At 37.8% G+C, this 22,004-nt stretch overlaps 2 protein-coding genes across 3 annotated transcripts; one reads left to right on the forward strand and one right to left on the reverse strand.

The window, feature by feature from the left end:
* The first annotated feature begins 1,109 nt into the window (after positions 1 to 1,109).
* Positions 1,110 to 17,383, forward strand: LOC131157577 (protein SPA1-RELATED 2-like). 2 transcript variants are annotated; one of them, XM_058111842.1, is made up of 10 exons: positions 1,124 to 1,337; positions 1,450 to 1,498; positions 2,386 to 3,923; positions 5,184 to 5,341; positions 5,454 to 5,510; positions 6,361 to 7,177; positions 14,889 to 15,035; positions 15,431 to 15,748; positions 15,899 to 15,958; positions 16,342 to 17,383. In XM_058111842.1, the coding sequence occupies exons 3-10, from the start codon at positions 2,433 to 2,435 to the stop codon at positions 16,531 to 16,533; spliced, it is 3,240 nt and encodes a 1,079-aa protein (XP_057967825.1). In that variant the 5' UTR covers positions 1,124 to 1,337; positions 1,450 to 1,498; positions 2,386 to 2,432; the 3' UTR covers positions 16,534 to 17,383. The 2 variants fall into 2 exon arrangements, with proteins under 2 accessions (XP_057967826.1, XP_057967825.1); XM_058111843.1 differs by lacking the exon at positions 5,454 to 5,510 and having other exon boundaries at positions 1,110 to 1,337.
* A 412-nt stretch (positions 17,384 to 17,795) lies between these two features.
* LOC131157578 (uncharacterized) lies at positions 17,796 to 21,728 on the reverse strand. The gene is made up of 3 exons (XM_058111844.1): positions 21,420 to 21,728; positions 19,160 to 21,209; positions 17,796 to 19,001 (listed from the first exon to the last, which is right to left on the reverse strand). Exons 2-3 carry the CDS (start codon positions 21,084 to 21,086, stop codon positions 18,841 to 18,843), a joined length of 2,088 nt encoding a protein of 695 aa, XP_057967827.1. The 5' UTR covers positions 21,087 to 21,209; positions 21,420 to 21,728; the 3' UTR covers positions 17,796 to 18,840.
* Positions 21,729 to 22,004: the final 276 nt, after the last annotated feature.

Raw genomic sequence — 22,004 nt, forward strand, 5'->3', positions numbered from 1 at the left:
AATTCTGCTAATTAGTTGAATTGGCCGAAGCGGCCAATTGCACACCCGTGCATCTACGTGCATGCATATGAATTTCAATCTCTTACTTGAGATAAACTTATATTTTTAAAATCAAAGAGTAGCAAAATTCCTACTTCGCTTTTTCACCTACACGTCATAATGTTGTACAAATATGTGGATAGTAAAGCGACATACTCTTTCTCAAAATTTATCATATCATTAACTATGAACTTCATTCTTATCTTCATCTTTGCATGATGTCTTTGAGTTGTTGATACGAGTTATTTATGTGGATTTTCTTTTCCTCCTAGAACTAGTTTGTAGTTTTGAGACATCTAAAAAATAAAAACAAGACATCAACATTTTCATTAATAAACATTTCATTATTTATAAATCAAAATCAATTATAATTATCTTTCAAACGGAGTCTATGTTTATATAGTCATATTTTTAAAAGAGTTTTTCTTTTTGTTACTTTAGGGTTCGTTTGGATCAATGATTTTGCTTGGAAAAAGAAAAAAAAAAAGGAAAATAAGGAAGAAAATTATTTTCCCATATATTTTCCTTTTTTATTAAATTCTATCCAAAAATAAAAAATTATTTTAATATCACTAAAAAATAAGAAAAAACTAAACATTAATTATCTTTACGAGTATAGATTTTCGAGTTTAAGTTTAGAGTTGTGTCAATTTAAATAGAATTTAATAATTTTAAATTACATTATATTTAATTTATAAATTATTTATTTATTTTTTAATATGCATCGGTGTGTGACGCTTAGGCTAAGTTTGATTCGGAAAATGTTTATTCTCAAAAATAAATTTTAAATTATATATTTTTTCTTATTCCAAGAATAGCTATTGTATATTTCTATTAAACCAAACAAGGTGTTATTAGGATTTTGACACATAATGTTTTAATACAATACTAATATAAATTGTTTTTATTATATGTCGAAATTTTAAAAATGAACAGTAGTAGCTGTGTGTGTGTTTTTTTTTTCTCTTTTTCTTTCATTTTTTTTTTTTTTAAATTATGAATTAATTTAATTTTACTGAACTAAAAAATCTCTGATATCTAAGCCCAATTACTTTTGCAACAAAGCTAAAAGGTGAGGGTCGCAGAGAGTCACACACATAGGAGAGGGAGAGGAGGGAGAGGGACGCAAAGATATTTGTTTCCATTTCGGGCAAGTGTCCGTCACTTGCTTCTCTGGGGAGGGCTAGGGTTTCGTGGTGTGGAAAATTGTTGCTGTTCTTTCATCTTTTGCTTCCGGCTTTTGGGAGGATTGAGCTCCGGCCTGTTGTCCTCGATTGCTTCGTTTGGGTTCAATCTCGGTGAGTCCAATGCTTTAGTTTCGCAATTGGGACTTTTGACACGTCAATGGCTGCTTTTGATTAGTTTTTTTCTTTTAATTTGCCCTCTGTTCTGTTCTGTTTGCTTTTTCAGAAAATGGAGAAGGGAGGGAGATGAAATGTTGGCTGTTGCAGTCTCTCGAGTAAGTCAGATAATTTTGGTTGGCTCGTTCAGTGACGGATTAGTTTTTTTGGGTTCTAGAAAAGGAAAATTGAAGAATAGAAATTTTTAATCTGCTTTCTTTGCTAGAGCACAGGTTTTTTTCCTTTTTTTTTTTTTAGTAAATTTAAGATTCATTATATGCTGCATCTGGGAACATTAATTTAGTGCTGTGAATTTTAAATTGCGTGAATTTAGATAGAACTCCACACAATTTTGTATTAAAAATTGGCCACATGCACTGATGCACACCATTTGAAATTCACAGTTCAAACTTGCATTGTCTAACTTAACAGATTTATTCTTATTGAAATTTGAGCAATGGAGGGTTTTTTATTATGTGTTCCTTCGCAGATTTTTGTACTGTGTTTTCCTTTTATATGAGCAGCAAATTATCCGTCTCTTAAATTTCTACATTATAATGCCCCCGTTCCAAATGGTTTTTTTTTTTTGGGTGAGCTTGAACTTTTTAGATTCATGGTTGTTATATTTAATTTTCATTGAGGAATGCTAGAAGCAGTTGCTCCATGTAGCCTCATTATATACTCTCTTCATGATTGACTAACTTGGCCTTATTTTAAAAAAGAAAAAAGAAAAAAGAGTGGCCATCCTTGATCATATTTTATGAAAAAAATGAAAAGAATACCACTGAGAGTCTAAAATGGTCTGAAGGTGCTTGTCTGATTATGTTTAGAAAAAATAGCCAAGTAGTCAGCTGCTGTTCAAGGTATTTCTCAAATTTCATTCTTGGACTAATTACATGACCTACATTCCTCCTTTCAAATTGTATGATATGTTATTACATTACTCTGCCCAATTTTTCTGGATTGATTAAACCCTTACATTTTTTGCTGTTTTTCAACTGAAAAGTTCTTCAGGGAAAGCCTAATATGTGATTGAATGAAGTCTTGTGCAACATGGATGAAGTGGACGAAGAAGTGACTGCAGTTGATGCAGCTGAGGCCACTCACCTTCAAAGCAAAGAGACTGAGTATTCTGTGAAACCCAACAGCTGTAATATTTTGGAGCCACGGGAGATGGTTATACCTGGTGAGAGTGGTTATCCCTCTAGCTCTCATGAGGTATTTTCTGATATTTTTGATGGCAAGAATCTAAGCAGAAATGCAAGTGGCTTAGCTGAATCTGAACATCCTTATGCTAGTCCTCACTCTATGGACAGTGTTGGCATTGTTGAAGAGCTGACACTGAGAAATTATAATAGTGCTAAGTTGGCTGTAGTTGCCTCAAATAATAGAGAAAGAACACAGACCAGGCAGAACCAGTGGCTAGGAGGTGGATCAGGAATTGGTGGCTCAATTGGAGATGTATACAGAGACAATGGGCAGGTATCGTCAGCTCAGTCACAGTGGGAGGATATGGAGCATATGTCTTTGCCAGAATTTTTGGCTCAAAAACCCTCTAGTCACAACCACAACGAAATCGTGGGACAATTAGAAAATAATGAACATAGAGCAGTTTCAGCTCATACATTTCCACCTGGAGGTATCCGGACAAAAATTCTATCTAAATCTGGCTTTTCTGAGTTTTTTATCAAGAATACTTTGAAGGGTAAGGGGATAATACGTAGAGGCCCAACTCAAGATAGCACTGGTGTTGAGTTAAGGGGTCAGAATAATGCAAAAGCGGCTGGTGTAAATGTGATGGTTTCTGATGCTTCAATGAATTCAAGTGCAAAAGCTATGCGGCCTTGTCCTCATGGTGTCACTGGATTTGGTCATGGTCCTGATTCATCCACAGACGGAGTTAGTTTGAGAGAATGGCTGAAAAGTGGGCGCCATAAAGTAAAAAAAGTCGACTGCTTATATATATTTAGGCAGATATTGGATTTTGTTGATTTGTCTCATTCCCAAGGATTGGCCTTGCAAGACTTACGACCATCTTATTTGAAGTTGTTGCCATCAAATCAGGTTAAATACCTTGGATCATGCATCCATGGGGAAATTATGGGGAGTGTTGTGGATCAAGATATTCCCCAAAGTGAGGATCATGTGATAGGGAAGAGGCCAGTAGAATGGGGTCTTTTTCCCTCAGTTAGTTCATGCACAAAGAGGCAAAAGCTTACTGAGCTCACAAACATTATTAGATGGCAGCCTCCACTTCCATCAAGACCCAGCTTCAAACTTGAAGCTGGAAAATTTTTAGCTGATACTAATGGTGTTGCTCATAGAACTTTTGGGCATGGAACCAATGATGAACATAGTCCAAATCCAGGATTTAAAACTCAGAGCAAGTGCAGCAGTCCTTGTATGTCTAATACAGCGCAACAGCGGTTGATTCTTGAAAGTGATCAATTGGAGAAGAAGTGGTATACTAGCCCTGAGGATATTAGTAAAAGGAGCAGTGCACTATCAGCAAATATCTACCAGCTGGGGGTTCTTCTGTTTGAGGTGCGGCTATGCTGTTCCTACACTCATTGTTCCATTGAATTTTTTGTTATGGCTACATATAACTTGCTTCTAGTAAATGCATATAAGCTGTCAAAGGCCATTTTTGTGATGGATCAGATTCAGAAATGTGTCTCTTTTTTGTATTATAATACAGTGATATTGTTTGAAATAGCTTGATTTGGAGAAGTTTACTACTGTCATTAATATCGGATACCTTACTCCAATATTCACCTAAATTTTGGGCTTGGAGACTAGATTTTTTTTTTTCCTCTCTTCAACCCATTTAGGAATGTCTCTTCTTAGGCATGTTATCTGTGTCACATATGCAATAGTCAAGAATCAAAGACAACGTGGAAAGAGTGAAAAAGCAACACTTATGTTGTGAATACTCTTGGCTGTGACATGAAATTGTTCTGTGAATATACTGTGTAAATATTTCTGTTGAATGTTGGCTTTCCTTATATTATTGTTTCTGAATTTGGAAACAAAACTTTCCAAACTGATCATATTTCCAGTTCTATTTATTTTATTCAATATAGGGTTAATTACACTGACCATTTTAATTTTATTTTTTTAAGGGTCATATCCTTATCACCACTTTTGATGCTGGCTCAACCAGCACTTGTCTTTGCCCTCTTGTCCTTATGTTCCTTGCTGCTTGGGTCTAACGACTTATCCTTACTGTGCAGCCATTAGTCTTTATTGCATGTGGCTATCCATCTTATACAGCTTTCCCTCTTTTTAGTTCTAGGTGCTAGTTCCAGCTGCTTATAAATTGTTTTCAGCCATCTAAATATTCTTCATTTTAGTCACATGACTATTCTTGAAAAAATGGGCACCACAGTGCAGGAGGCTCCTGCTAACACAGGTTTGTGCAGACATATGCAGCCTCGCCACCTTTCTACTGTCACTACAATGGTTTTTTATTTTTGGAGGGGGTGGGGGGGAGTATGTTAGGTGTGATGGGGTGACTTGAATCAGTGGTAGCCAGGGTGCATTGGTGCAAACCTTTTCATGCACCAGCTCCATTCTCACAAATGATAATATTTTTCAAAAGTAAATGTGTGGATCCAATTTAAAAAAACTGGATTCCTTGAAAGCTATTAACTGGAGTATTTGCAGTTTTGTTGCTGTTGGCTATTGTTGTTTGATATCCGAGAACACCCTTGCTGTTTCTGCTTTTGCTCAAGAGAGTAGTTATATTTTTAATTATTGTTAATTGCTCATCAATTGTGACTAATTTGGGCTTTTCACCCCCAGTTACTTGGCTCTTTTAACACAGAAAGATCACATGTTTCTGCAATGTCGGATCTGCATCATAGGATTCTTCCTCGGCATTTCTTATCGGAATATCCAAGGGAAGCTGGATTCTGTCTTTGGTTACTTCATCCTGAACCCTCATCGCGCCCAATGACAAAGTGAGAATAAACCCCTTTGTCTGTAATTGTGAATATCTTTAGTCATTGTTAGATATTATATCTTGAAAGTGTTTGTTCCCCTTGGATAATAATGTTAGATTGTATATCACAGGATTACTGTAGTACTATGGAACACTAGTAAGCGGAAGACAATAAGTGCATGTTTAAGGTATTGGCTATTGTTCCTGTTATTGAATAGTAAGCTACTGGAAAATTTTAAAAAATGTTAAAAAGGTTGAGTTTCATTTTATTCAAGCCCTGTTGTGCTGGGAAATGAGCAGGTGCAGGAGGGTGGATGATCATTTTAAGCTGAAAAGACATGATGAGAAACTAGTGAAAAATGAATCTGTTTTGTGTATTCTATCATACTCTAGGGGCACTAACTTCAACCATTACACAATCACAAACCTACTGTAGGTTGGGTTGAGATTTCCAACTCTTGCTTAGCATTCACTTGTGAAACTTCAGGCTAGGCCCTGTCAATTTCTGAGGTTGGTTCAGGAGTCAACAGTTAATGTCCCAATCTGGATGCATTTTAGTGGGCACTGAAACCAAGTTAGTTCAGATGCCCATTTTGGAGATAATTTAGCCAATAGTTTGCCTGGAAGTGCGTTGAAAACTTAAACTACCCAGTGATTTTAGGAAGTTAAGTTGGTTTGATGTGAATTTGCCAGGATGTTACATTTTGAATTTTCCTTTCTGTTCACTTTTGGTTTAATCATTTTTTTTTTCCAATGCTGGATTTTTTTCCCCATCACTACATAATTTTTCATGTCTTTCAGGTTACCATAGAATGGATAGTTGGATATTGTGCTGTAAATGTCATACTTCATTTTCTGATTCCCAGTTGAGGCACAGTAGTGTTCCCTTTTTTGGGCTATATTTTCAGATGTTACTACCTTATTGACTGGAGTTTTGTGACTTTATCATGAATCTAATGTGGTTCTTTTACAATAGGATAATAAATCCAATTTCTACTCTAATATAGCATTCTGTGTATAATTATTGGTGAGCAACAGGGAAATCCTGCATTCTGAAGTAATTAGTGGACTTCAAGAAGTTTTTGGAGATGAGTTGTCGTCATCTATTGACCAGGATGATGTGGAGTCAGAATTATTATTGCATTTCCTTTTGTCAATGAAGGAGCAAGAGCAGAAACATGCTTTCAAGTTAGTGGAAGACATTCGGTGCTTAGAAGATGATATTGAAGAGGTTGGGAGAAGACACTTGTCAAAAAAATCTTTGTTTTTTTCTTCTTCACAGAGGGACCACAACAGTGGCAGGGAAAGTATCTTGCCTTCTGAAAAAATTCCTAGTCTGGAGGCACCCAGTGTTTCTTTTCTTTCCAGTACAAATGATTTGAGATTGAAGAAGAATATGAGTCAGCTTGAAAGTGCTTACTTCTCCATGAGATCAAAAGTCCAGCTTCCTGTGTTTGATGATACAGCACGTTCAGATAAGGATTTATTGATGAATCAAGAGAATAGTGACACAAGAGAGAAGCCTAATGATCGCCTAGGGGCCTTTTTTGATGGTTTATGCAAGTATGCTCGTTATAGTAAGTTTGAAGTACGTGGGATATTAAGGACAGGGGATTTCATTAGTTCTGCAAATGTAATTTGCTCTTTAAGCTTCGACCGGGATGAGGACTATTTTGCTGCTGCTGGGGTATCAAAAAAAATTAAGATATTTGATTTTCATGCTCTCTTTAATGATTCTGTTGATATTCATTATCCAGTAGTTGAGATGTTAAACAGATCAAGGCTAAGCTGTGTTTGCTGGAACTACTATATCAAGAACTATTTGGCTTCAACGGACTATGAAGGTATTGTTAAGGTGTGTATTCTGGAGCCGTTGGGAAATTTCACTAAAAAGTGTTTACTTTATATTAGAATGTCAATGGGCCAACACCAATTTTGGGCAGTCTTATCATATCTCTGGCATATGGCAAGCATAGATGCAAAGAATTCTAACTGGTTATACCATTTATGAACTTGGAGTCTGTTTTCTTCTCACATATAATCCATCCAAAGGATGCTGGTATCTGTATTAAAACACATCATGAATAATTAGTGAATTGCAATCGTAAGTTTTACGTTTTTGGATCTCATGATTTTTACGCATTTTTTTTGTGATTAAAAATTCTTTTATATGAAATTATTTGACTTACAAATAAAAATTCAAACTGGTATGTCATTTTTTGATTTTTGTTTTTGCTGTTGCCCTTATTGCTGCTACTTTTGTTCAGGAGAAGGCCATATAAATTTTTGGCTCATCATTGCACGGTTTATTTCTGTGTGTGTGTGTGTAGGTGGTGGTAACTTTGGTCAGTTGAACTAAAATAGGTTGCAGCCTTGCAGGATCTACATAAATTACTAAAATAGGTTAGCCAAATTCATACAACATTCCAATGTTCTGTATGGTGGAATAAAAACTTGAATTCTGCACTATAATGATGAACTTTGTTCGAACTTTTCATGGGATTGGGTGCTTTTCACAATTACCTGAACTCCACACTTGAATGATTAACTTCATTCGACTTCAGAGTTTATTGGTGCTGTTGCATTTCAAGCTGGCTGTTCAACTAGTTGGTTTGAATAGCTTGTTGACCATTACTATTGTCGTCTTCAGTGTCTTCTCACGAAAATATGAAGATCTTCTTTTATAGTCAATTTATTATGTAGTGATTCTCAAATAGAAAACTTCTAAAGCATTCTAAATTCTAATAAGATATAATTGTATGAGGTATGGTTGAGGAAGGGCTAGGATTTTGAGATTTTCTTAGATTCGTTGTCTTTTATCAACTAAATAAGGATGAAAGAAGAAGATGATGACCTAGTGGATGCTGGGTCCAGAGATATACTTTTAATAGTATGAAACTAGAAATTTTTAATTAACTCTTTGCCTGTAAAAAAGAAAAAGAAAAAGAAAAAAAAGAATTAGTGAATGCTGTTAGAGCAAGAGAAAGACCAATAATATTGCATATCCTAAAAATTCAATATAAATTCTTATGAGAATTATTCCTCTTCCTTTTGTCCTCTCATAACAATTCTTAATGTCACTTATGTTTGGGGTGATGAAAAGTATCTATATTTGCTTGGCTCATAGGGAAGCTGATCATGCATTCTAGAGAGGCTCGATTCTTCCACTGTGGGGGTATTCTGAAAGGGAGCTTTAGCGTAATGGTGGAAAATAAGAAGGCAGTGTTTATAGAAAGGAGTGAAAGACTTACGATCCCTCGCCCCAATATGATCCAGCCACATATTTTTAAACCACACTGGAGTAGGACCCCACTTCATTTTCCTAGACTCTGACAAGATAGGAAAATTGTCAGACACTTGTCTAGACAAAAATGGTTTGGAAATTCATCTTCCTACTCTCCACAAAAGAACCTATCCAAGTGACTAGCAACTGTTCTTTCTGCACCCACTGACCAAGTAAACACAGCATTATCCATTTTAAAATCTCTTAACCCACACTCCCTTATAAGCCTATTAAAACTGCTCATGCTAGAAGAGAACCTCCCTCCCACTTCCTTTTCCCCAGCAAAGCAAACAACAAAGCCCATAAACTACACAAAGCTCCTCCAATATATATATATATATATATATATATATATAATTAAGAACTGGCGTAGTAGGCCTATACATAGTTGTAACCCACCATACACCCCCCTTTAATATCTAACAAAGCCGGCAAGGAAACCCACATGCCCCTTAGCTGTCTCTTGAGATGAAAGAAATTCCCACTTTTTTACACTAACCCCCCTCCTCCCCCCCACACACACAAAAATCCACCTTATTAAGTTCAGTATCCTGAATAGAAACAATATTAGGACCACTTCTAACAAAAAATTCCTTCATGAGCCCTCTCTTCCTCACATTTCGTTCTCCATCCACATTCCTTCTAATTATCTTCATAATTTAACTAGTTTACCCCCTTATCTATACCCTAACCCTCTGTCACCCTCCTGCTAACTTATTCGACTCCTTTTGCGTCATATTTTTTCCCCTCATAAGTCCTAGGAGCACCAGCCATCTTCAATTCCTTCCCCTAAAGTACTTACTTCTTGCTAACATAATACCCATCCTCTCAAGGAGTCTTTGTATGTTCATGATGTCTCCCTTACTCCTCAATGAGTTAATGGCTAAGATTTCTCCCTTATTAGATACATCCTGGGGCCCAAATTGCTATCAGTAATTTCCAATATGTTAGGAATGGGTAAAATAACTTTTTGAGAATCGATTCCTTTTATTCAGTCACAAAATTTCCTACATCATTTCCAGAGGCAAACACCTTAGAAACTGTAGTAGGACAACATTCAATTTGTGAATTAAAGGCCAAAAACCCCTTATAAGTCGCACTTTTCTAATTGGTCATCTGTACTCTTCAAAGCAAACACCAACATGTGCTTCTTTATAATTGGTCATCTGTATTCTTCAAAGCAGACGCCAACATGTGCTTTATAGAAACTCCTAGGTCCATCATTCCCCACTCCCTCCTGTCCAAACAAAACACAGTCTCCAAATGTTGTTGTGCAATCTGTAGGCTTCGCAGATAGTTTTCAAGAAGATCTTGAATGCTCACACACATCGTGTACTTCATTTTCTGCAATCTATTGGTCCCACAATAAACCCTTATTATTTTCACTTAGCCTCTTCTACTCATCATTTGATTCTACCATCTCTTCAGAAATGGTCAAATTTTAGGGATCAACCTTCATTCTTTAAAATTGACAGATTTCTGGCCACTAAAAAAATGGGGGCCAGCGCTTTACAATGGTAAGTAAGGAACTTTTGCCGGGACCTACATTCTATCACCATGGTATGAAACTTGATGGGGGACAGGGGGAGGGATTAGTTGGGTCCAACTCCTTTCATTTGGAGAATATGTAGCTTAAAGCAGAGGGTTTTACAGGTAAAATCAGAGTGCTGTAATGATTTTGAAGAGAAGAGTCACGCCAGTTTTGTTGTGGCCAGCAAACTGAAAAAAATAAAGCCTGAAATTAAAAGATGGAACAAGGATACAGAGGAGAGAAACCTGCTGGATGCTAGGGAGTTAGTGGAAGGTCTGTCCGGGGCGGAAAATGAAAAAAGAATGAGCCTGCATGGAGACTAGAGAGTTGTCCAATACAATTGGGTTGGAACAGATTTCTTGGCACCAAAATCCAGGGCTCTGAGGTAGATGGGAACACAAGATCTGTCAATGAAGCGGCAAGTGCTCACAGTAGATGTAATTTCATTGAGATTGTGGAAAAAGTTTTTGAAGATCATAACTCAATGTTCCTTAAAATGAATGGGGCAGTGAACTTTAAGGTAGAAAGAGAGATCTAAATATGATTTTTGTTATTTTGATTCTTAAAAAGAATGGGGCAGTGAACATCAAAGATTACTGCCCTAAAACCCTGGTTGGGACTTCAGAGTGTTTACAAAATCATTTCAAAATCTTTGATGCTGCTCTTATGGCAAATGCGGCAAATGCAGCTCTTGATTTTCCTTGTGAACATCAAAGATTACTGCCCCGTAAGCTTGATTTGCAAACTTGATACGGGGAAGGCGTATGTTGAGACTTTTTGTTCTGTATGTTGGGAAACATGGCTTTTAAAACAAAATGACTCTTGTGGATTAGAATGTGTATATCCACCCCAAGCTCCTCATATATTATGATGATATACTATTTCTCCTTTTTTGTTCTTCTTGGTCAAGGAAGCACTTAGCAAGATGTTATCAAAGGCTTTGGAAGCTGGTCTCTTGTGAAGCTTCAAAGTTGGAGGAGGGATGAGGAAATGATGGTGTCATATCTTGATGTCACTATATTTTTTGTGATGTGGATGCAGACTAAGTCCTTGATTAAAGATGTTTTCTTTTATGTTTTGATGTGATTTCGGCTCCCTAGGTGAACTTAAGCAGGAGCGAGATCATTCCAATTAGGGATGGGTTGGATGCTGGGCCTTTTGGTGGAGATTTTATGGTGTGATTTGGGGAAATTTCCTTTTGACTTGCACGAGGCTGCCACTCAGCCAAATTTAAGGAATCCTTGTGAATCCTCATTATTGAGAAGTTTGGAAAGAAGCTTGCAGGACGGAGTTGCTCTTGTATTGTTTATGTTTTTTCATGTTTGATCTCACATAATCTTCTTCAACGTCTTTTTGTTGGTTTGAGAGAGGCGATCCAAGATTAGTAAGTATTTGTCGAAGGGAAAAGGTTTACTCTTGTTGTGAGCACCTTGTTGATTTTTTATTTTTTATTTTATTTTTTTTTATACTATTTTTTTTTGCAGACACCTTTTTAAACTTTACTAGTCTATGTCATGTCTCTTTTTTCTATCCTTATGCTATTGCTAGAAGGTTGGAGGGCATTTGAACAAGATTTCTTTGGGTAATGTGGGTTAGGATTTCAAATACCACTTTGTTAATTAGGAAACGTTACACGTCCCATTCAAGGAGGATTTGGGGAAGATCTCATCTCCTTTGATAAAGCTCTCCTTAGGAAATGGGATTGGTGTTTCATGGAGGTTGATGTGCATTTATGGAGTGAAAGCATCTAAATCATATACGGGCTTGATATGAATGGTTGGACCACCAAGGAAAGCATGGAATTGTATGGTATGGGGTTTGGAAGTGAAATAGAAGAAAAGCTTTATTTTTGGGAAGATAGGGATCAATTGTTAATGCGTGCCTTCCCGGATGTTTGTTGTTAGTGGTTTCAGCAAAGAAGCTCGTATTTTCTTGCAATGGCACCACGGATAATGGAAATTTTTTGGAATGTAAATTTTGAAAGGATGGTGCCAGAGGAGCTGGAACTGCCTTCGATTATTATTATTATTTGTTAAAAATATTACTTGTGATTTTGACCTGGGAGCTTAAGGGGAAGAAAGGATTATATGGATCGTTGACAGTTAAGGCAGATACACTGTTAAATCTTATTGAAGACTGTTAGGGCTGAGGGTGATGGAGGGCAGCAGCAATTTCCCCGGAGGATGATGTGGAAGACCATCAATCCAGGAGAGGTCGCTTTGAAGCTTGGGAAGCAACCTGCTGAAGAGTTTAACTTTCCGACATCCTATAGAAATGAGGTTGGAATTTGGCAAACATATGTTATGTGGTTTAGTACTGTGCCTAAATTCACAGTGCCCTTGCGAAAATCTCTGCTACACTGTCATCAAAAGCTGCCTTAGGTTTTTGACCATCACCCAGAAGTATGTGTATAGCCCCATGTGAAAACCCCCACATGCTCTTATACAACTATATAACAATAGTATGGCACTATGCCTTGGCTCAAAAAATTGTACCATGCATGCCCCCCACGACAACGCCGCCTCCCTCCATGGTTTGCACGCCCATAATGCATCGTTGAGTTTTTCCTACATTGGGAAGTTTTACATATGGAGGGCTTGGGGCCCTTAAAGATTCTCACCTTCCATGGAAAACCTCACGCTTATTATAAACTTGAAGTGGACTATTGTTATGGTCCCACTCGAATGTGTACTAGAGAGATCTTAGGCTTATAAGATTGGGTTAAACTCCAACTATGTGAGGCGCCTTTTATCGTACAAACCAGTGAAGCCAATGGGCCAAAGTGGACGACACCTAACCGGGGTTGGGTTGAGACCGTTATATTTGGTATCAAATCCACCCTAGGGGTACTGTCATGTAGGTGAATCCTACACAGAGGTGTGGACCACTTTGATGAGAACATTAGAGATCCGATGGGAGAGCTTATCACACTTACACATCAAATGTGTATTAAGGAGATCTTGAGCTTATAAAGTTGGTTCAAACTCCAATTATGTGAGGTGCCTTTTGTAGGACAAAACCGTGGCCAGTGTCTCAAAGTGAATAGTACCTCATCAGAGTTGGGCCGAGGCCATTACAACTACCCTTCTGAAAAGAGCTGCAAATCAACAATTTTAGTAGTGAGTGAACTACAAGAACAATGCTGAATATAAGCTTTTGAGAAGTTCTTGAGGTAGAAAAAAACTTTTGGGGTGGGATCATAGGATGGACCTTGGCTTATGATTTTAATTTTTAAAGCCAAGAATTAATTAGTAGGCTTGCATCAGGGGTTGGTATTGTACCCATTTCCCATTGTTAGTTATAAATGAGTCCATATTCAAAAGACTTAACATATGTTTGGTAATTTTTTTTTCCTTGATAATGCTAGTGGTAGAAATAAACACTATCTTGGAGTATTGGATAATGATTTAGAATAATAAGATCTTTAAAGAATCAAAACTAAGATGGATATTTAGTTTTTTTAGAATTAGTCATAGAAATTATTAGGAGGTACTTAAGTCCATTTTCTTGTTTAGGTTAATAATGAGGTGAGTAGACTAAAGAGGATTTATTCCTCAGAATAAAGTAAAATAGATGAACTGCATAGAAGATTTTGAAGTATTGTCTGATTGATGCTTAATGCACAAGAGGGGACTCCAAGGGATCACCTTGTCACAACCTCTTTTTATTTTTTATTTTTTATTTTATTTTATTTTATTTTATTTAATTAATTAATTAATTTATTTATTTTGAATATCGCCGGGTGTCCACGACCGTCAACGACGTCCGTTTTACGGTCCGCCGCACCGGTAATGACTAATCCCACGCCCCGTGATGGCTACCCCACACCACCACGAGGAGGTAAATCAGGAGCCCGCCGCAGGAATCGAACCTGGGATGCCAGGATTAGGCTCACCTCGTGAAAGGAAATCCCAAGCCCGCCCTGCCAACTGAGCTAAACCCTGGGGGTACCTCTTTTTATTTTTGCCATATGACGTCATTGCCTAAAAATGATTTTATGTTGAGCTGGATGATGCCAAGAGGCTTAAGACCATGGATTTTCTTCAGTACTGCAAGGTAAGCTTGGGAGCTGACAAATCCATTGAAGTAGAAAGTTAGGTCTTGTTTGGTTCCTGGAATATCTATTCTGTGGAATAGGATGGAATTCAATGAGAGTAACAAAAATTGTATAGGGCTGTAATAATTTAAAAGAAGTCACTAATGCAAAAGTTTGTGTTATATATTCCACTCAACCTGGAAGGATGGGAAGAGACAATCCCATGGTAAAGTTTGAGAATAGTTATTCCTTGTCTATTCCTTGTTTTGAGCTCAAAAGAAGGGAAAAAAATGCACTATTATTTTCTTTATGGTGATAACATTGTGTGTGTGCGTGTGTAAACTATCAAATCATTCTATTATAATCACTCTATTCCTAGGTTTTGAAATTCTGGTGAACCAAATGTTGTCTTAAAAGTTTTGAAGAGAACTATTTATTGAAGTTGTTGAGGACTGTTTTGATTTTATTTCTTTTTAGCATTCATGTTACAGAATCGACAATGGCTGGATGAAATGCTTCACTGTTATTGTTGTTATTGGTGGTGGTGGTTGTGGTCCAAGACATGATTTGAGAATTTTTTTTAATTTTTATGGTTTTTGTTAATAAATTTTTACACCTGCCTACTGTTTTTTGTTTAATGCTGCGAACTTTTCTTTTGATATGTATTTACTTTTCCTCCATTACCATGACTTAATTTTTCTGTGGATGGGACACAGCTATGGGATGCAGGTACTGGGCAAGGATTTTCTCAATATATTGAGCACCAAAAAAGAGCTTGGTCTGTTGACTTTTCTCGTGTGGATCCCACAAAATTAGCCAGTGGAAGTGATGATTATTCTGTGAAGCTGTGGAGCATTAATGAGGTATATTTTCTTTTGTCTGTCTTTTATGTTTAATACCTGAAAAAAGCTGATACTTCAAAAAGAAAATTACAATAGTGGAACGAGCACATGTTTCTTTCTTTCTTTTTCTTTTTTTTCCTTTGACTCAGTTTCATGATCTTGGGAAATTATGGGAAAGCAGAAAGGATGTTATAGTCTTATTGTATTTTAAAAAGTCATGGAATGAGTTCCTCATAGGCATTGGCTCTGTATTTGTTTCAAGATTTTAATTGCTTGAAAGAGATTGCTTTTCCTAAATCATTTGAAATGTTAAAAAAAAAATCTGTGTTATTCTGTGATTTAAGTGAGTTATTCTTTGAATATTTTTTCATTACAACCAGTTTATAATTTTATGCTACACAATAATTATCCTGCAGAGGAATTGTTTAGGTACAATCAGAAATGCTGCAAATGTATGCTCTGTTCAGTTTTCTGCTCACTCCACTCATTTGTTGGCCTTCGGTTCTGCTGATTACAAAACCTATTGCTACGATCTTCGGAATGCTAAAACACCCTGGTGTATATTGGCTGGCCATGATAAAGCTGTCAGCTATGTGAAGTTCTTGGACTCCGAAACACTTGTTTCTGCATCAACTGATAACACACTAAAGCTCTGGGATCTTAACAAAACCAGTCCTAGTGGTTTGTCCACCAATGCTTGCTGCTTAACCCTGAGGGGACATACTAATGAGAAGGTTGGTTTTGCCATCTAACTATCTGAATGTATTTTTTATTTGGTTCTAAAATATTGGCATATTTCTTCCTTGATCATGTCTTAAAATTGTGACTGACTTGAGACTTGAAACTTTTTGATGTGGTTTAACTTTGTTCCCTTGCTGAATCAGAACTTTGTGGGCTTATCTGTTGCTGATGGGTACGTTGCATGTGGTTCAGAAACAAATGAGGTACAGAATCTGTTTTAATGTTTCCTGAAGTAAAATTATTTTGAAGAAAATTTGAATTAGAAGAGAGCTATCTGATGCTTTTATAATAAGCCTGCTCATGGTGCTTATATGTTCCCTAGCTGATGAGAGAATTCTGGTGCATGGATTTGAATGTTCTGATCCATGTTAGTTCAGTGTTGCTTCTGTTTTGCCATATTGGTGTGTTTATTATTCAAATATTATAATTTTAATGAAAGAACAGAAGCATGATGAAAAAGCTTGCATTGATTATGGCGACACTTTTCCTGTAAAGTATTGTCGTGAATGATTCTGTTAATATATTTTTAGTGCAAGTTTGTTCATTTTCTTATGAGTCTTATTGAGGTGGTCTTGTCTCTTCTCAGGTTTATGCGTACCACAGATCCATGCCCATGCCAATCACTTCCTACAAGTTTGGTTCCATCGATCCCATTTCTGGAAAAGAGACTGATGATGACAATGGGCAGTTTGTCTCCAGTGTCTGCTGGAGAGAGAGATCAGATATGGTTGTTGCTGCCAATTCCACTGGGTGTATGAAAGTGTTGCAGGCAATCTAAAGAAAAGGTACCCCTCCCTGAGATCAGCTAAAGAAATGGCAGTCCAGTTTGGTGCCTTCTTTCAATCTTGAGGGTCCCGAAGTTCTATCATCCATCTGTTCATATAAAATTGGTTGCCTGAACGCCCCATTCTGTGATTGGGCCTATACAGACGCATAAAGAATTGCTAAGAAGACCTTATGAACATTTGCCATAATGTGAGATGAGAAGCTTCAGCTGAATGTACTGCTGCATTTCAGCCGTAAAGAGTCTGAAGATAATCCGGCACGGTGTTTAGAACCAGTTTCAGGTTTTGAAGATGAAGTTTTTAAATTCCGCAAAAAAATATCACAGCTTAAAAACCAGATCTGCCCTTGCTAGAAGGAGCAGGAGAGAAATGGAATTTAAAATTTAGCATAATAGGGACAAGATGAATTTGGACAATGGATATCAGAGCAAGCAGCTTCTAAGATTGAAATCGAATCTGCAAGGTGCTACACTTCATGTAAATTGGATTCAAGAACCTGATGTGGTTCTGGCCCATTTTCCCACTTCCTCCTGAGCACTAATGCTGAACAGGTGTGCAGCCCTTTCTTTAAGTTTTGATTTAGGGACTTGCACCTGTTATTGAGTTGTTTGTTCATGAGGCAGTTCAAAAAGCAGTGTTTGCGCGTGCGTCTAACCAAGTCTTAGAAATTCCCAATGTAGTTATATGGAAATGTTAAAATCTATACCCTAGCATTTGTATATTTTTTGATTTTGATGTATATGATATTTGTTTATTTGTCTTTAGAGATCTTGTTGAATATTTTTTTGGGTATCCCTGTATATAATTTTAATTATTATGTATGATTTTTTTTTTTTTCTTTCATTCAGATCTTGTTCTTTTTGGGTGTGCACGGGCATGTATTTGGCAGTGCTGACAGTATTTAGCAATCACAACCAAGATTTTGCAGTTACTGGGTTACATTGATATCCCTTCTTGGATTAGTTTGTGCTTCTAATTGCAAGGAATTTACATTTACATCAGTAGGGAATTCTCTGAGAGCCGACTTTTTTTGAAAAATTCTTCCCTGCATTATGTGCTCTGTAAGATTTGATAGTGTTAGGGACATGTTCTTGAAAAGGCAATGCTAATCATTAACCGACAAGAGGGATTCTTTAGAAACCGAAAAACAAAACTGTATGCCATTATATAAAAGCTGAATCCATACAGCAGTCTTTCAACAAAAGTGAGCGCATATGTGCTCCTCAAGTACAAGTTCCACTTTTCCCACCTTCAATGTTGAAACTTGCTATAAGCCTATAAATAATCTGGTGCAGAAAAAGGAGCAAAACCATGTGAGAGTTTTAACATGGGAAACAAATGTTGTAGACCTTATGTTGAACACAGATCTAGAGTTTATTATCTGTGGCAACTCAGTTAACACATCCACATTTGCGTCAAATGGAAAACTGATAGGGCTCCAATCAAGCCTTCATGATGAACGCAGATCCAGTGCTCCAATTCTTTGTTAAAACCTCCCTTCAAAGCATCATTCTATAAATCTTTGAAAAACGAAAAAGGTAGTTGGGCTCCAATTCTCGTCTGGCCTTGAATTTGTGTCGTAGGCACTTTTCATTTGAAATGGCAGCAAGGATGGTGAGGGAGCCAGGGAGCAAGAGAGGCTGTTGGGTTGTCTGCCGTTTCTGTGGGGGGACCCCCCGGGGGGGTTTACACCTAGTATTCTGTGTTTTCGATTGGATCTCAAAAGCTAAAAATGGTGGAAAGCACCTCCAAACATTTTCTAAGAACCTGTATTTTAAGAGGAGGTTGGATATGATATTGAGAACAGGTTTTTGAATACATCCAAAGCAAATGCTGATTTTCTGTAGTCCATGTGTTTTTGGATACCATATCTGAAACCTTAATCAAACACACTTAAGTTTTTGCAGTAACTGGGTTACATTGACATGCCTTGGTTTAATTTATGCTTCTAGCAGCAAGTAATATAATACATGAGAACATCGTTTGGGGCTTCCAAAAAAAATCTGTGTGATAGATGTTGTTTGGAACATGTTCTTGAAAAGAATACAGCCCAAATGAGAAATTTGAGGAATGAAGAATGGGAAAACTGTATCCATCACAGAAAACTGAATTCCTACAGCACAAAATCTTCAAGACAAGTAAAGGCAGTATGCGCCTGAAGTACAAGTTCCTCTTTTCTTACCTTCAAGATGAAAACAACTGGTACCTTCAAGTAAAACCACAAGTGGGTTTAACATGGATAATGCTAGTTTGTCAACTTGAAAATCCTATGGTAGGCTAAAACCAGCAGCTGTATACAACTATGCTATCTCAGAATCTGAAATATGATGCTCGGTTCTTCTACTGCGTCTGTTTGGGGTCACAACCAAACGTAGCTGCTTCCCTGGGTTCATCCTCAAACTTCGACCGCACGGACTCAAGGATGATGGTGATGGTCTTGGTAATTGGCTTCTTGGCATCACTGTAAAACCCATACAAAGAGGCTTTGTAGGTTACAAACTTGTGAAAATGGGAGGAGGCGCTTTGTTAGATTGATAAAAAAACAAAAATAAGTTAGAAGACATTATACTCTACTCTGCAGTGCGCACAAATGGTTGAAAGTGTTCAGAGGTAACTAACCTGTACCTCGGCTGGCTTTCAATTCTGAAGATTTCTTAAGGGACAGAGTGGTTTTCTTCTCTGTGATTTCGGAACAGACAGACCTTCCATCAATTGAAAGCAGGACAGGATCTTCCACAGTGCCCAGGTTATCCTCTTCAAAAATTGGACATGCGGCTTCACTTGCAGAATCCCAACTCTTATTTTTGAGGTTCACAGTGGTCCTCTCTTTCTCTACAAGTCTATAAGCAAACATCTGAAATGGAATTTGTGATACTGATGCTGGATCATAACCCCCTTCCCTTGGGACCGTCTTCAGAAACCCTGCCTCTAGGTCGCAGTAATCGACCAGTGGCAGTGGGAGTTCAGGCTCGCTGTGATTTGGGTTCATCACAAGGAACCTTTTGATGTAGCGTAGAATCCTGCAGATGGAGAAGAAACTTGGGCGCTGAATTGGGTCTGTTTGCCAGCATCTCCTGGTTAAGTTTGCAAGGTATTTTGGCGAACAGAATGGAAAGAGAGGCCTCTCCCCTGCTCTTATGTTTCGGCTCATCTTGTCTCCCTGAAGATGACCATCTTCAAAGGGAACTTTACCCGTTAGAATCTCGAAGCAAAGCATCCCAAAGCTATAGACATCGGCTTTTTCTGTGTACTTGGAACCGCAGGCGTTTCCTGGTTTTTCTTGTTCTGCTAGAACCTCTGGGGCATACCAGATAAAAGGATGGTTCCCATTCCCATTACCAGTCCCATTCTGGCTTGGGGAGTTCCGAGAGAAATGGCTGTTAACAGATGACAAGCCAAAACCTGAGACTTTTGCATAAAAATAACCTTCTGTGAAGGGACTCCTTGCTTTGAGGAAGACATTAGAAGGGTTTAAATCTCCATGGTACATCTTTTGGGAGTGGAGATATTCCATTCCTCTCGCAATCTGCAGCATGATATCAACTGCAACTGGGAGAGAGAATGGAATTCGCCTCTTCGGGCCACTCATCTCTTTTATATAATGGCAGAGATCCTTATTCATAAGCTCCATCACAAGAGAACATTCTTTCTTTTCCTCATCGTAAAACCCACAGAGATTCTGAACCAAGTTAGGATGGGAAAGTGCTAGGAGGGAAGAAATCTCAGTATTTAACGATTCAATCTCCCCAAAGAAATGCCTCAAAGCAAAGCTTTCCCCCAACCACTGGATTTCCTTATACTGGCTTCCTCCTCCTAATCGCCGCCTTACGTGGTATTCCTTTGATCCTAACAAGATTGAACTTGGGAAGAGCTTAGCATTAAACTTCTCTGTCCCGCTGATTTTCTTCAACAGCAAGTCTCCAAGCTTCTGTTCATACTTACCAACAGATCCTGATTTCATCTTCTCCTTGATTGTTTCGAGAAGAAGCCATCTATCTTCTCTCCAAACACTGTCGAACCGGCTGCAGAGTTCTCTGGGAACCAAATACTGCTTCCCAAATTTCCACTGGAAAAGTTTTGGGTCATTCCACTCCCTCTCATACTTCCTGTCTAGCATGACTCTCTTCTTCTGCATCTCATCTGGGTCCAATCCTGAGATTTCCCCAGCAGTCTCGATTGCCTCGATGACCACTGGAAAGCAGCAGAGCAAGTTGTGAATGTGAAATTCCACAGGGTCCTTGTTCTGATGGAGGCTGATGGCTTTCCCCCACCAGTCTTTGGAATCCAAACAACTCCTAATGTACAATTCTCCCTCTTTGAAGATTCTGTGAAGCTCTTTCAGAGGCTGGTCAAGAACTTTCCACTTCGTGTTCTTCTCTTCTAATCTCAGGTTCTGCCTTATTTCCTCTGCAATTGTCTTGAAGGCCAAACTGAAGATGTCAAACAGCAAACAGCACTGCCTTTGGTTTATCTGAATGTCTTCTCTTAACACCATAAGAGCCTTCAGGCTTCCCAAAACCTCCCCGATGTGCCGGAATTGCTCCATCTAGACCAAACCGGGCTAGTAAGGGAAGAAAATTATAAGTTCGCAATTTAGGTCCTCTGGAAAATTCGATGATATGGCAACAAAATCCTTGAGATATCAGCAGAAACCAGGATCAACCATGGCCTAACAGGTATAAAATTTTGAAATAAATTAGGAAAAATTGTTTCAAAAAACAAAAGCAAAACTAAAACTATGTTGCAAATCGGACAAAAATGTGATCACCACCCAAATGAATTAAAAACATGTTCTTCCCATCTCAAAGACGTTTCAGAAGGCAAAGACAAACAACAAAATGCAAACGAAACAAATGGCGTTCAATGAGATTTGAATTACCTACTGGAGAAATTCTAATCCCTCGCCAGAATCTCAAGAACCCAGAATCGAATGAAACCAAAAACGGATCAAAGAACACCCGATTGCAAACGGGTGTTGGGCCAAAGATCCCAATTGCTTGCCACCAAACAAAAACAATCAGGAAAGATCAGCTAGCCGAATGGTATCAAACCCATGCGAAGATTAAACCACCTCGACGAACCAAAAGATGATAAGAGCAATCCGGAGAGAAGAACATCAGAATTTAGGAGGAGAATTGATACAAAGGAGTTGGAATGAATGCCTGAAAATCAAGAATATTTGATGTTCGAAGGAGTTGGAATGAATGAATGTCTTAAAAAAAGTAGGAATAATTTGATATTGAAGGAAGTTGGAATGTGTGTTGACCCAGCACAGGTCAGCTTTGTTTTGTTTTGAATGCGTTGCCCTTGAAAAAGTCCGATCTCTTAGCATTCTAATATAATTTTCCCGCGAGTTTCGTTTTCCATTTAATTTTTTCAAAAACCGTTACTCTGTCTTCTTTGTAACGCCAGGCTGCCACGCTAGTTAGTGCTGGGACATGCGGGAAGACGTCGTTTTGGTGTT

This window comes from Malania oleifera, chromosome 6, assembly GCF_029873635.1.
Source record: "Malania oleifera isolate guangnan ecotype guangnan chromosome 6, ASM2987363v1, whole genome shotgun sequence".
In the NCBI taxonomy this organism is placed as follows: Eukaryota; Viridiplantae; Streptophyta; class Magnoliopsida; order Santalales; family Ximeniaceae; genus Malania; species Malania oleifera.

Bases quoted from the DNA above. Each gene is read 5' to 3' on its own strand.
- LOC131157577 (XM_058111842.1), top strand. From the start codon at position 2,433: ATGGATGAAGTGGACGAAGAAGTGACTGCAGTTGATGCAGCTGAGGCC. The intron at 5,511-6,360 runs GTATTGGCTATT...GGTGAGCAACAG, and splicing joins ACAATAAGTGCATGTTTAAG to GGAAATCCTGCATTCTGAAG. The intron at 7,178-14,888 runs GTGTGTATTCTG...GATGGGACACAG, and splicing joins ACTATGAAGGTATTGTTAAG to CTATGGGATGCAGGTACTGG.
- LOC131157578 (XM_058111844.1), bottom strand. From the start codon at position 21,086: ATGGAGCAATTCCGGCACATCGGGGAGGTTTTGGGAAGCCTGAAGGCT. The intron at 19,002-19,159 runs GTTAGTTACCTC...TGGGTTTTACAG, and splicing joins GAAAGCCAGCCGAGGTACAG to TGATGCCAAGAAGCCAATTA.